General features: G+C 39.4%; 1 protein-coding gene across 2 annotated transcripts in view; it reads left to right on the top strand.

Annotated features, from left to right (window-relative positions):
* LOC307260687 (polyunsaturated fatty acid lipoxygenase ALOX15B) overlaps positions 1-12,500 on the top strand; it is a 28,646-nt gene that overhangs the window by 9,603 nt on the left and 6,543 nt on the right. For both annotated transcript variants that reach the window (XM_080040976.1, XM_080040975.1), the window contains exons 6-11: positions 4,940-5,029; positions 5,562-5,677; positions 7,796-7,968; positions 10,341-10,484; positions 10,919-11,116; positions 11,809-11,895. In XM_080040976.1, the coding sequence (XP_079897102.1) occupies positions 4,940-5,029; positions 5,562-5,677; positions 7,796-7,968; positions 10,341-10,484; positions 10,919-11,116; positions 11,809-11,895 (808 nt within the window). The remainder of the gene's footprint in view (positions 1-4,939; positions 5,030-5,561; positions 5,678-7,795; positions 7,969-10,340; positions 10,485-10,918; positions 11,117-11,808; positions 11,896-12,500) is intronic.

The following is a 12,500-nucleotide window of genomic DNA, read 5'->3' as shown; positions in this document are numbered from 1 at the left end:
ATCATAGTCCCGCCTCTTATAAACTTGTCATAAAATTGTCAATATATAGAACCAATGAGATTCGTTTATTTTACCGCAAAGTCCCACGATTGGTTTAATACGGATAAAGCTGGATGGATGTTGGCCTTTAAAGTTTGCTATTTTAATAATTAGGTCAATAAGACATTAAAATACATAGTGTGCTGAATTCTTGCAGGCACACTAAATTAAATACCTTCAACACCACAATTATTGATTTATTTTAAATACATCAAATTGTAATTGAAAAAGAAACCTGTCCTTGATCCTATATTGATATAAGTTCCATTAAACAACTTACAATGTTTTATTTAATCAAGACTATACTGTAGGTGAATGGAGTCCTCCTTCTTGAAGTTAATGGAGGGGCTTCGATTGTCAGCATTACATAACAGTATTGTTAATGGTTTTATTTGTCTTCAGCTCATTTTTGCAGCTCTTTATGCTCATTAATAGTATTTAGCCTTAGATATAGAAATCAGACTTTTAACTTGAGTTTTTTCACTTAAAAATATGTAGCAAAAACAAAGCAAAGATGTAATGTTTATTTCTTTACGTTGCCTGACAGTCTTGAAGTAAGAATCGAAAAGTTCTATGTTTTCCAACCTGTTGTAAGACTGTTGAAAGAATGGTGAAACGGTTGCTTTCCGGTCTTATGCTCTCACTCATGTGAATGTGTTGCTCAACTTCCCCTTGGGGCCAGCTGCTCCAGCATGCTCTAAGCGCCATGCTCCTCGCCTGAGATTTTCAAATCCAGCAGTGAAGGAATCAAAGAATCTTTTGCGATATCCCTCCTTTGAATTGAGCAATGGTTGATTTTTACAAGTCAGTAGCTTTGCCAAACACCGTTCCTGCATGTGTATACATCATAGATAGTAAATAATATACATCTATGTGGTAACTGCAGGCCATATCTAAGATCAGTAGCTCCTCCAAAATACAGCCCAGTTCTTCCTTTGTGTGTGACTAAAAATTAGGCTACATATTGTGTCTTGTGCTTAAGATTGTGATTATAGACAGTTTATAATTTTACACTATGCACATATTTAGCTGATTTGAGCTTTACTGGGTGAGGGTCAGAGTCCAAATACATAGAGTGGTGAAGCTGCAGTCAGTCACAGAGTGGGGGTTGATGTATTTGAATCACCTCTACAGATACAATGAGCAAAAGTCCACAGCTCGAGATGAACTGTTCAAAATGAGCTGTTCGTTCTCTTCTGCCCAGTGGCAATGCTGTTTTGTTCTGGTCTTTACAGTTTTCGTTGTACCTCAGTGCAACCTATGAGTGCAACATAGCAACAGATGACATCACAAACAATGTTTAGGTAACCCATGGACATATAAAGAAAGAGGTAACCCCATACTCCCTATGTTAAACAATTTAAATATGACAATGCCCTTTGGACGGCGGGGATAAAACGATCAGTCCACAAGCGTTCTTTCAACACATCAAAGTGTGTGTTAAAGAAAAAGTCCGGTGGTTCAAACAGACACTGATGCTGGTTCTGACCCGGGTGATCGGTTTCACAGCCATAGCAGGTATCTTTTTGGTATTTTGACAATACGTCGGTCAACAGCGTAGCGATCGCATGTCGCACCGTTTGTAGAAATAAAGTTGTCAAACTCCCATGCACTTCCCTTAACTGCAGTGGCGAGACCGCAGAACCGTGCGAAGAACAACTGGAAGTGTCTGAATCACTCTGTTTTTCAGCTCCGATTCCTTCTGATGACTCAGTACGAATTGGATATTCGCTCGCAGTCGTTTGTGCCAGTCTCTGGTTATACATTTTCGACTGAAAAGATAAAGTATGATAGGAATATGGGTTGTATGTTTTTGTTTTTTTTCTTTTTAAAGATGCTCTGCAAACGGGTGGGGTTAAACAGGTTTAGGAGGGGGTGGGGATCCATCTTCCAGTTGCGCCATGAGTTGAATCACTCTGTTTTTCAGATCCGATTCCCTTTGATGGTTCAGTACGAATTGGATATTCGCTCGCAGACGCTTGCGGTAGTTGGCGTCTTCTCTCGCCGTTTTAAGATTGAAAACATAATGTATGAGAGGAATACACTCTTCAGAGAACTCCCTTGGTCGTCTGTATTGAGGGACCTCGATCTTCCTCGTAGAGGGTCGTTTGGAGGCGCTCACGGTCATTTGTGATGGCTTGGAGGTTTTTTTCTTTTTAAAGATGATCAGCAAAGGGGCGGGGGTATCTCGCAACCGGGTTAAACAGGTTTAGGAGGGCCGGGGTTATCTCCAAAATTTAGAATTTTCTTGACCAACACAATGTCCTTGGACGTCTGGCTCCTGGTAAAGTTATCCGTCAGCTTGATCGTATTCTCAGCCATCATTTTCAGCCATACCGAAAGATGTACGCGTAGACATGTCTGAAACACACCGCTGGATCCCCTGAACCATTCAAAAGCGTTTTTTTATTTATTTATTTTTTAGGCCACGTTCACCATAAACACTTTACCACCTTCAGCGACATCCATGAAGTTAATTATTAAGTTAGTCAATAGTAATGTGTTTCCAAAGTAGTGTTTGAGTTGCTCCACTACTTTGGTCCACACTGACATATTTTACAAATGTTTAATGGATCACCATTAAATTGGTATGAACATTTAGGTAGCCCAGAGGATGAGGTATACTGACTTTGGTGATCCACTGACTTTTTGCTCTATAGCCACGATTAGATTGACAGTTTTTTTTCTATCTTCTGTTATGCCATTGTGGTAATATGTGCATCGGTGCAATGTGCAGTATTCCTGTAGGAGAAATTAGTACTTATGTGACAAAGGCTTTTTATTAATTTTTGAGCCATGGTCCCATTTTAAAAGTGGCCTAGTAGATCACAGTGAAAGCTGTGCAGTGCACCTCCACCAACCTGAATCATTGTCTTTTGTTACAGGCACTTTGGCATTGTCATATTTAAATTGTTTAACATAGGGAGTATGGGGTTACCTCTTTCTTTATATGTCCATGGGTTACCTAAACATTGTTTGTGATGTCATCTGTTGCTATGTTGCACTCATAGGTTGCACTGAGGTACAACGAAAACTGTAAAGACCAGAACAAAACAGCATTGCCACTGGGCAGAAGAGAACGAACAGCTCATTTTGAACAGTTCATCTCGAGCTGTGGACTTTTGCTCATTGTATCTGTAGAGGTGATTCAAATACATCAACCCCCACTCTGTGACTGACTGCAGCTTCACCACTCTATGAATTTGGACTCTGACCCTCACCCAGTAAAGCTCAAATCAGCTAAATATGTGCATAGTGTAAAATTATAAACTGTCTATAATCACAATCTTAAGCACAAGACACAATATGTAGCCTAATTTTTAGTCACACACAAAGGAAGAACTGGGCTGTATTTTGGAGGAGCTACTGATCTTAGATATGGCCTGCAGTTACCACATAGATGTATATTATTTACTATCTATGATGTATACACATGCAGGAACGGTGTTTGGCAAAGCTACTGACTTGCAAAAATCAACCATTGCTCAATTCAAAGGAGGGATATCGCAAAAGATTCTTTGATTCCTTCACTGCTGGATTTGAAAATCTCAGGCGAGGAGCATGGCGCTTAGAGCATGCTGGAGCAGCTGGCCCCAAGGGGAAGTTGAGCAACACATTCACATGAGTGAGAGCATAAGACCGGAAAGCAACCGTTTCACCATTCTTTCAACAGTCTTACAACAGGTTGGAAAACATAGAACTTTTCGATTCTTACTTCAAGACTGTCAGGCAACGTAAAGAAATAAACATTACATCTTTGCTTTGTTTTTGCTACATATTTTTAAGTGAAAAAACTCAAGTTAAAAGTCTGATTTCTATATCTAAGGCTAAATACTATTAATGAGCATAAAGAGCTGCAAAAATGAGCTGAAGACAAATAAAACCATAAACAATACTGTTATGTAATGCTGACAATCGAAGCCCCTCCATTAACTTCAAGAAGGAGGACTCCATTCACCTACAGTATAGTCTTGATTAAATAAAACATTGTAAGTTGTTTAATGGAACTTATATCAATATAGGATCAAGGACAGGTTTCTTTTTCAATTACAATTTGATGTATTTAAAATAAATCAATAATTGTGGTGTTGAAGGTATTTAATTTCGTGTGCCTGCAAGAATTCAGCACACTATGTATTTTAATGTCTTATTGACCTAATTATTAAAATAGCAAACTTTAAAGGCCAACATCCATCCAGCTTTATCCGTATTAAACCAATCGTGGGACTTTGCGGTAAAATAAACGAATCTCATTGGTTCTATATATTGACAATTTTATGACAAGTTTATAAGAGGCGGGACTATGATCACACGTCACAAAAGTGACAGCTGATGAAAAGTATAGAAGGGGAGGGGCTATGGAGGGGCGGGACTACCATCACGTCACAAAAATCTGACAGCTGATGAAAAGTATAGAAGGGGAGGGGCTATGGTGGGGCGGGGCTATGATGACTTGACAAAAGGTGACAGCTGATGAAAAGTATAGAAGGGGAGGGACTTCCGGGGGGCGGGGCTATGATGACGTCACAAATCTGACAGGTGTGATGCAATAGATTGATCAGAAGTTTATAAGAGGCGGGACTTCCGGAGGCGGGACTTCCGGATCAAAAAGTGACAGGTGTGACGCAATAGATTGATGGAAGGTGGCTCTAATATCTCTCTCTGATTCTGACCCACAATCCAACGCGCACGTGAAGAGACGTCACATCGACGGAGCCTCCGTATGAAAACAAACGGGGATGCGACGGATATAAAAGCAAGAGGCAAGATCAAGGAGCCATGTTAGGATGAAATAAATAAGTAAAAGTATGTCCCAAGTGTAGCATACTGCATGCTAACTAGATTAATGAAGTCTTTATAGTTTTAATGTATCCGTTCTCTCACTGTGTCTTTGTTTCAGATGGAGAAAGTTTGTTGACGGCGCTCCACAATGTGTCGACATGAACAGTGCCTCAGACCTCGGGCCGAACCTCAGCTACACAAGCAAGAGGTGAACGCACGCACGCACGCACACACGCACGCACGCACGCACGCACGCACGCACGCACACACACACACACTCACTCACTCACTCACTCACTCACTCACACGTGAGCTACTACATTATGCTACTGGCCAACACTTACTTTTTTCATGCTGTCTCTTACACACACACACACACACACACACACACAGACACGCACACACACACACACACACACACACTCACCCCCCCATACACACACACACACACACACACACACACACACACACACACACACACACACACACACACACACACACACACACACACACACACACAGTCTCTGAGTTGTGTGTGTCTCTCTGTCTCAGTCCTGCTGCCAACCTGCACACACACACACACACACACACACACACACACACACACACACACACACACACACACACACACACACACACACACACACACACACACACACACACACACACACACACACACACACACACACACACACACACACACACACGGTCTCTGAGTTGTGTGTGTCTCTCTGTCTCAGTTCTAGTGCCAACCTGCACTATCTGAAGGGTTTGACCGGCCGGGCTGAACCCTGGAGCAGCTTCACCGAGCTGGAGACTGTGTTCAAACACAACGCACACAACAACCACATCGCCCGTAAGACACGTCTGTCTGTCTGTCTGTGTTTCTGTCTGTCTGTGTGTCTGACTGTCTGTCTGTCTATCTATCTATCTATCTATCTATCTATCAATCTAGACACCCTCTCCCCCCCTCCATAGAGTCTCAGTCCTCTTCACAGCAGACCCGGGTTAGAATCCAGCCCGGGTCGTTCTCTGCATGTCATTCCCCTCTCTGTCTGTCTGTCTGTCTGTCTGTCTGTCTGTCTGTCTGTCTGTCTGTCTGTCTGTCTGTCTGTCTGTCTGTCTGTCTGTCTATCTGTCTGTCTGTCCTCTTCACAGCAGACCCAGGTCAGAATCCAGCCCGGGTCGTTCTCTGCATGTCATTCTGACACATTTCAAATCTGTCTGTCTCTCCAAAACTATCAATAAAGCTTAAAAAATTCCACAAAATAATCTATGAAAAACATAACCTTCCCAGAGTTTGTCCAGGCTCACCATTGGCTAATAAAGTAACTTAAACCTTAAGTAACCTATGATACTTTTCGACTTTTATGACCTATAAACGTTGTTATAATGATTTATAGTCATGTTTAACCATACTAGAGTATCAAATAATTACGTACATGCATTTAGACGTATTCCCTGCTGACCGTCTGGGGTGGCTGTGCAGAGCACTAAACACTATGGCAGCCGATCGAGCCGAACTTGTTAAAATTTCCGGATAGTTTCTGTCACGCTCGGGTAGTTTCTGTCATGTTTCCATGTATGGTAATGCTGCTCCGGCTGCATGCCCTCACCTTCCTGAAAATTTCCCGCCGCTGGAAGGAAGATAACCAATCACAACGGAGTGAGGTTTGCAGCAGGGGGGGAGGGGCGGAGAAGCTCAAAGCAGTGGCCGTGTCTGAACTGCCATACTAGCGTCCTACATCCTACATACTCACCATCTATATACTGCATACTCTCTACTCAAAGATCGATTGTGTATGCGAGCTGCGTCTAAAACGTTCTCAGTTGAAGTATACTCAAGCAATGAAGAATTTCTTCTTCTTCTTATAAGATTCAGGCAGTTTAGACACTGTTAAGCTTATAACCGCCCTCTACAGGTTAGATATTGAACTAGATTTTTACAGTCCTGTGTTCATCATCTGTGTTTTAGACCTCTTGTTTTATAATAATGATGTTTTGAGGCGGAGGATCCCTCCGACGCTCTCTGTCCGGCTCATCAGCACTCAGCTGTCTGTGAGTTGAGCTGGACGAGCCGCGGTGTGTGGGACAGCGATCTGTTCTGATCTCTCTCCACTATCAGACTCACAACACTCATTTCACTTAGTGACTCTAATGTTGTTAGGTATTTATCTTCATCTCTTATCTATTGTAAGAGTGTATGAATGACTGCACGTACAGTTGTCAGATCGCGGAACCCCAAACAATGTTGTTGCCTAGCAACTTGCTCGAAAATATTTCATTTTCCTGGGCGGGTAGAATTGACCCAATGCATTGTGGGGCGGTTGAGTAGGAAAAGTATACGATCGATTCATACCCAAAATCTTCCCGGAAGTTAGTACTCATCCGGGAATTTCTCACATACCCAAACTCGCATACCCAACCGTCACATACTCAAATTGAAGTCAAAATGAGTATGAGTAGGACGTTAGTATGGCAGTTCAGACACGGCCAGTGTGTAGAGAGAGACTGCTCTGCTCGCTAGGGTAAGAGGAAGAGTGTCCCGAAAATCTACATGGTTTTTTGTGATGTGATTCGTGTCAGGTTGCTCTATAGCAGTTTTTAACAAGAAATTAAGACCAGAAAGGTAGTCTAATAGGATCTCTTTAACTCAACTTACATTATTTAGAAATGTTTGGTAGAACCTTTAACACTGGAACACAGTAAACGGTGAAGTCATATCTTTACACCTTTAACATAATAATTTTTTTTTTTTAAAGATATTTTTTGGGCATTTTTATGCTTTATTGACAGTATAGAGACAGAGGTGAAATGGGGCAGAGAGGGGAGTGACATGCAGAGAACGACCGTGGGCTGGAATCGAACCCGGGTCCGCTGCTGGGCGAGGCCCATGGGGGGGGACGCCCTACCAACTGAGCTAAGGGCGCCCCCTAACATAATAACTTAAACAGTTCATTCCTAATCCTCCCAGAGTTCGTCCAGGCTCACTGGAAGGAGGATTGGTACTTCGGTCACCAGTGTGTGAACGGCTGTAACCCTCTGCTGCTGAGACAGATTAAAGCTCTCCCTGCCAACCTGGCTGTTACCTGTGACATGCTCCGCCCCTTTCTACCTGCTGGCTCCTCCCTCCAGCGGGAACTACAGGTGAGCTCTGCGTTCCAATCCCCATACTTCCCTACTATTTAGTATGCCAGAAAAAGATTTAAGATGTCCCAAAATACATGCACGTCAACTGTAGTATGCTGAAAATACATAAATGCCCCACTAACTCCATTAGCATTTTGGAGTATTTGTCTTTATTCTTGACATTTCTGGACATAATGAAATAAATCTTCCTTATCTGATTTTTTTTTTTCTCTCCCGTGGCCCTTAAACTCTTCTGTACGTTAGTATGTAGTGTAGTGAAAAGACTAAAACTCTTCTGTACTTTAGTATGTAGTGTAGTAAAAGACTAAAACTCTTCTGTACTTTAGTATGTAGTGTAGTAAAAAGACTAAAACTCTTCTGTACTTTAGTATGTAGCGTAGTAAAAAGACTAAAACTCTTCTGTACTTTAGTATGTAGTGTAGTAAAAAGACTAAAACTCTTCTGTACTTTAGTATGTAGTGTAGTGAAAAGACTAAAACTCTTCTGTACTTTAGTATGTAGTGTAGTAAAAAGACTAAAACGCTTCTGTACTTTAGTATGTAGTGTAGTGAAAAGACTAAAACTCTTCTGTACTTTAGTATGTAGTGTAGTAAAAAGACTAAAACTCTTCTGTACTTTAGTATGTAGTGTAGTAAAAAGACTAACATTCTTCTTTACTTTAGTATGCAGTGTAGTGAAAAGACTAAAACTCTTCTGTACTTTAGTATGTAGTGTAGTAAAAAGACTAAAACTCTTCTGTACTTTAGTATGTAGTGTAGTGAAAAGACTAAAACTCTTCTGTACTTTAGTATGTAGTGTAGTAAAAAGACTAAAACTCTTCTGTACTTTAGTATGTAGTGTTGTAAAAAGACTAACATTCTTCTTTACTTTAGTATGTAGTGTAGTAAAAAGACTAAAACTCTTCTGTACTTTAGTATGTAGTGTAGTAAAAAGACTAAAACTCTTCTGTACTTTAGTATGTAGTGTAGTAAAAAGACTAAAACTCTTCTGTACTTTAGTATGTAGTGTAGTAAAAAGACTAAAACTCTTCTGTACTTTAGTATGTAGTGTAGTAAAAAGACTAGAACTCTTCTGTACTTTAGTATGTAGTGTAGTGAAAAGACTAAAACTCTTCTGTACTTTAGTATGTAGTGTAGTAAAAAGACTAAAACTCTTCTGTACTTTAGTATGTAGTGTGGTAAAAAGACTAAAACTCTTCTGTACTTTAGTATGTAGTGTGGTAAAAAGACTAAAACTCTTCTGTACTTTAGTATGTAGTGTAGTGAAAAGACTAAAACTCTTCTGTACTTTAGTATGTAGTGTAGTGAAAAGACTAAAACTCTTCTGTACTTTAGTATGTAGTGTAGTGAAAAGACAAACTCTTCTGTACTTTAGTATGTAGTGTAGTAAAAAGATTAAAACTCTTCTGTACTTTAGTATGTAGTGTAGTAAAAAGATTAAAACTCTTCTGTACTTTAGTATGTAGTGTAGTAAAAAGACTAAAACTCTTCTGTACTTTAGTATGTAGTGTAGTAAAAATACTAAAACTCTTCTGTACTTTAGTATGTAGTGTAGTAAAAAGACTAAAACTCTTCTGTACTTTAGTATGTAGTGTAGTAAAAAGACTAAAACTCTTCTGTACTTTAGTATGTAGTGTAGTAAAAAGACTAAAACTCTTCTGTACTTTAGTATGTAGTGTAGTAAAAAGACTAAAACTCTTCTGTACTTTAGTATTTAGTGTAGTAAAAAGACTAAAACTCTTCTGTACTTTAGTATGTAGTGTAGTAAAAAGACTAAAACTCTTCTGTACTTTCGTATTTAGTGTAGTAAAAAGACTAAAACTCTTCTGTACTTTAGTATGTAGTGTAGTAAAAAGACTAAAACTCTTCTGTACTTTAGTATTTAGTGTAGTAAAAAGACTAAAACTCTTCTGTACTTTAGTATGTAGTGTAGTAAAAAGACTAAAACTCTTCTGTACTTTAGTATGTAGTGTAGTAAAAAGACTAAAACTCTTCTGTACTTTAGTATTTAGTGTAGTAAAAAGACTAAAACTCTTCTGTACTTTAGTATGTAGTGTAGTAAAAAGACTAAAACTCTTCTGTACTTTAGTATGTAGTGTAGTAAAAAGACTAAAACTCTTCTGTACTTTAGTATGTAGTGTAGTAAAAAGACTAAAACTCTTCTCTACTTGTTTAATGAAGTCCGTTGAGATTACATTACGCATAAAAAAAATTACGTATTTTCTTAGTTTTATTCTTCGGTAAGGGCAGGATGTCATATTGTATCATACTGTATGGAATGTAAAGCCCACTGAGACAAATGTCAATTTGTGATTTTGGGCTATACAATGTTAAAACTGATTTGATTTGGCTCTTATCTGCGTGTGACAGCGAGGGAGCGTCTACCTGTTGGACTACGAGGTGCTGGAGGGCGTCCCGTCCAATCAGATCAATGGAAAACCTTCGTACCTGTCGGCGCCTCTGTGTCTGCTGCACCTGAACACACAGGGACAGCTGCTGCCCATAGCCATACAGGTGAGTCAGCTGCTGTCCTTAGCCATACAGGTGAGCTAGCTGCTGCCCTTAGCCATACAGGTGAGCCAGCTGCTGCCCTTAGCCATACAGGTGAGCTAGCTGCTGTCCTTAGCCATACAGGTGAGCTAGCTGCTGTCCTTAGCCATACAGGTGAGCTCAGGGGTTTGACTACAGCTGGGAATATGACTATCCATATCATACCATATCATACCAAATATCTAAAATAGTATATATATATAAAATAAAATAATTAATATTAAAACATTTATAATAGTTAAACAAAATAATAAAAAAAAAATACATAAAATAAAATAAGAAAAATAATAATAATAATAATAATAATAATAATAATAATAATAATAAATATAAAACAAAACAAAACAATAAAAATAAAATATTTAATAAAAAATAAAATAAACTATTTTCCTCCCTAGTTGCAGCAGAGCCCTGGCCCCCTGGCCCCCGTCTTCCTGCCCAGTGACTCTGCCTGGCTGCTGGCTAAGACCTGGGTCCACAGCGCAGACTTCCAGTGCCACCAGCTCTTCTCCCATTACCTGAGAACGCACATGATGGGAGAGCTGAGCTGTGTGGCTACGCTACGGCAGCTACCAGAGATACACCCACTCTATCAGGTCTGTGTGTGTGTGTGTGTGTGTCTGTCTGTGTATCTATCTATCTATCTATCTATCTATCTATCTATCTATCTATCTATCTATCTATCTATCTATTAGGGCCCGACCGATATAGATTTTTGGGTGCCGATGCCGATTATTTTCAGAGAAAAATTCCGATAACGATTAAATCGGCCGATTATTATTTTTTTAAATCCCCAAAATACATATTGAAAACATTTACTTTTTTGAACCCTTAAATATATTTAAATACTTGTTACTGTCGATAGGTGGACAGGAACTTTTTATTTATTGAAATATGCATTATCTAAAAATAATAAAGTGTTACAAATATGTCTAAAGTGACCCTACTATCTATCTATCTATCTATCTATCTATCCATCCATCCATCCATCCATCCATCCATCCATCTATCCATCCATCCATCCATCCATCCATCCATCCATCCCATACTGAAATAGAGAGTGTTTTGTGGTGCTGATAGGCTTAATCAACTTTGTGTCAACTCGTTTGGCGATGGCTTGAATGTAACGGACATTCATTTACATGAAAAAGTTATGCACTGTAGCTTTTAAACTGTGAAAACTCTATGGAAGTTCAGATTGATTCACATTCAGATGTTGTGTCTGTGTGTCTGTGTGTTGGTTTGTGTTTATTTTTTTAAAATAATTGTTTTGTTGTTTGGTGGTCAGCTGTTGATGCCTCATGTCGGGACCTCGATGCAGATCAACATCCAGGCCAGAAACTCTCTGCTGGCTGCCAACGGAGTGTTTGATAAGGTACACAAACCATCGCTCAATATGTTATGAATGAATGTTTGATTTTAATAAGATAGAAGATATTTGGTCAGTAGCCCCAATAACATTATCAAAAGCTAGTGGTCATCTGTCCCTCTGTCCAGTTGTTAAACCTGCAGTGTGTAGAATTTTGGGTTTTATTTCCTAGCAGATTTTGTAGAAAATAATTATAATATCCATAAGCACATTTAATTTAGTGCATAATAGCTGAAATTTTATTTTTTTATTATTTTTTTCCCCTTAGAAAGGGTCTCATATATGTCCATATTTCTGCATATTTTGGACCAAAGCCTAGTGCCGCCATCTTGAAAGTGTCATAGTTGGAATGTCATCAGGTGCATTGTTTAAAATTTAGAATTGCTCTTGTCCTTGAAGGCCACTGTAGCTTCTGTTATTATTCAAAAGGGGTGGGGTTACCCAGGGAGCGTTGCATTCTAGAACTTTGTAGAACTTTCTTGATGATGTCATATTACACACTGCACCTTTAAGCATCTGGCTGCTAGCAAGTTATGTTGTTTTGCTAATTTTACCTTTCATCTCAACTTTAATAAATGTTGACTTAATCTTTTATTCTTTTCACCAGAATG

Source organism: Ammodytes marinus, assembly GCF_949987685.1.
Source record: "Ammodytes marinus genome assembly, chromosome: 14".
Classification (NCBI taxonomy): domain Eukaryota; kingdom Metazoa; phylum Chordata; class Actinopteri; order Uranoscopiformes; family Ammodytidae; genus Ammodytes; species Ammodytes marinus.
This window is presented reverse-complemented; position numbering and strand designations above follow the sequence as displayed.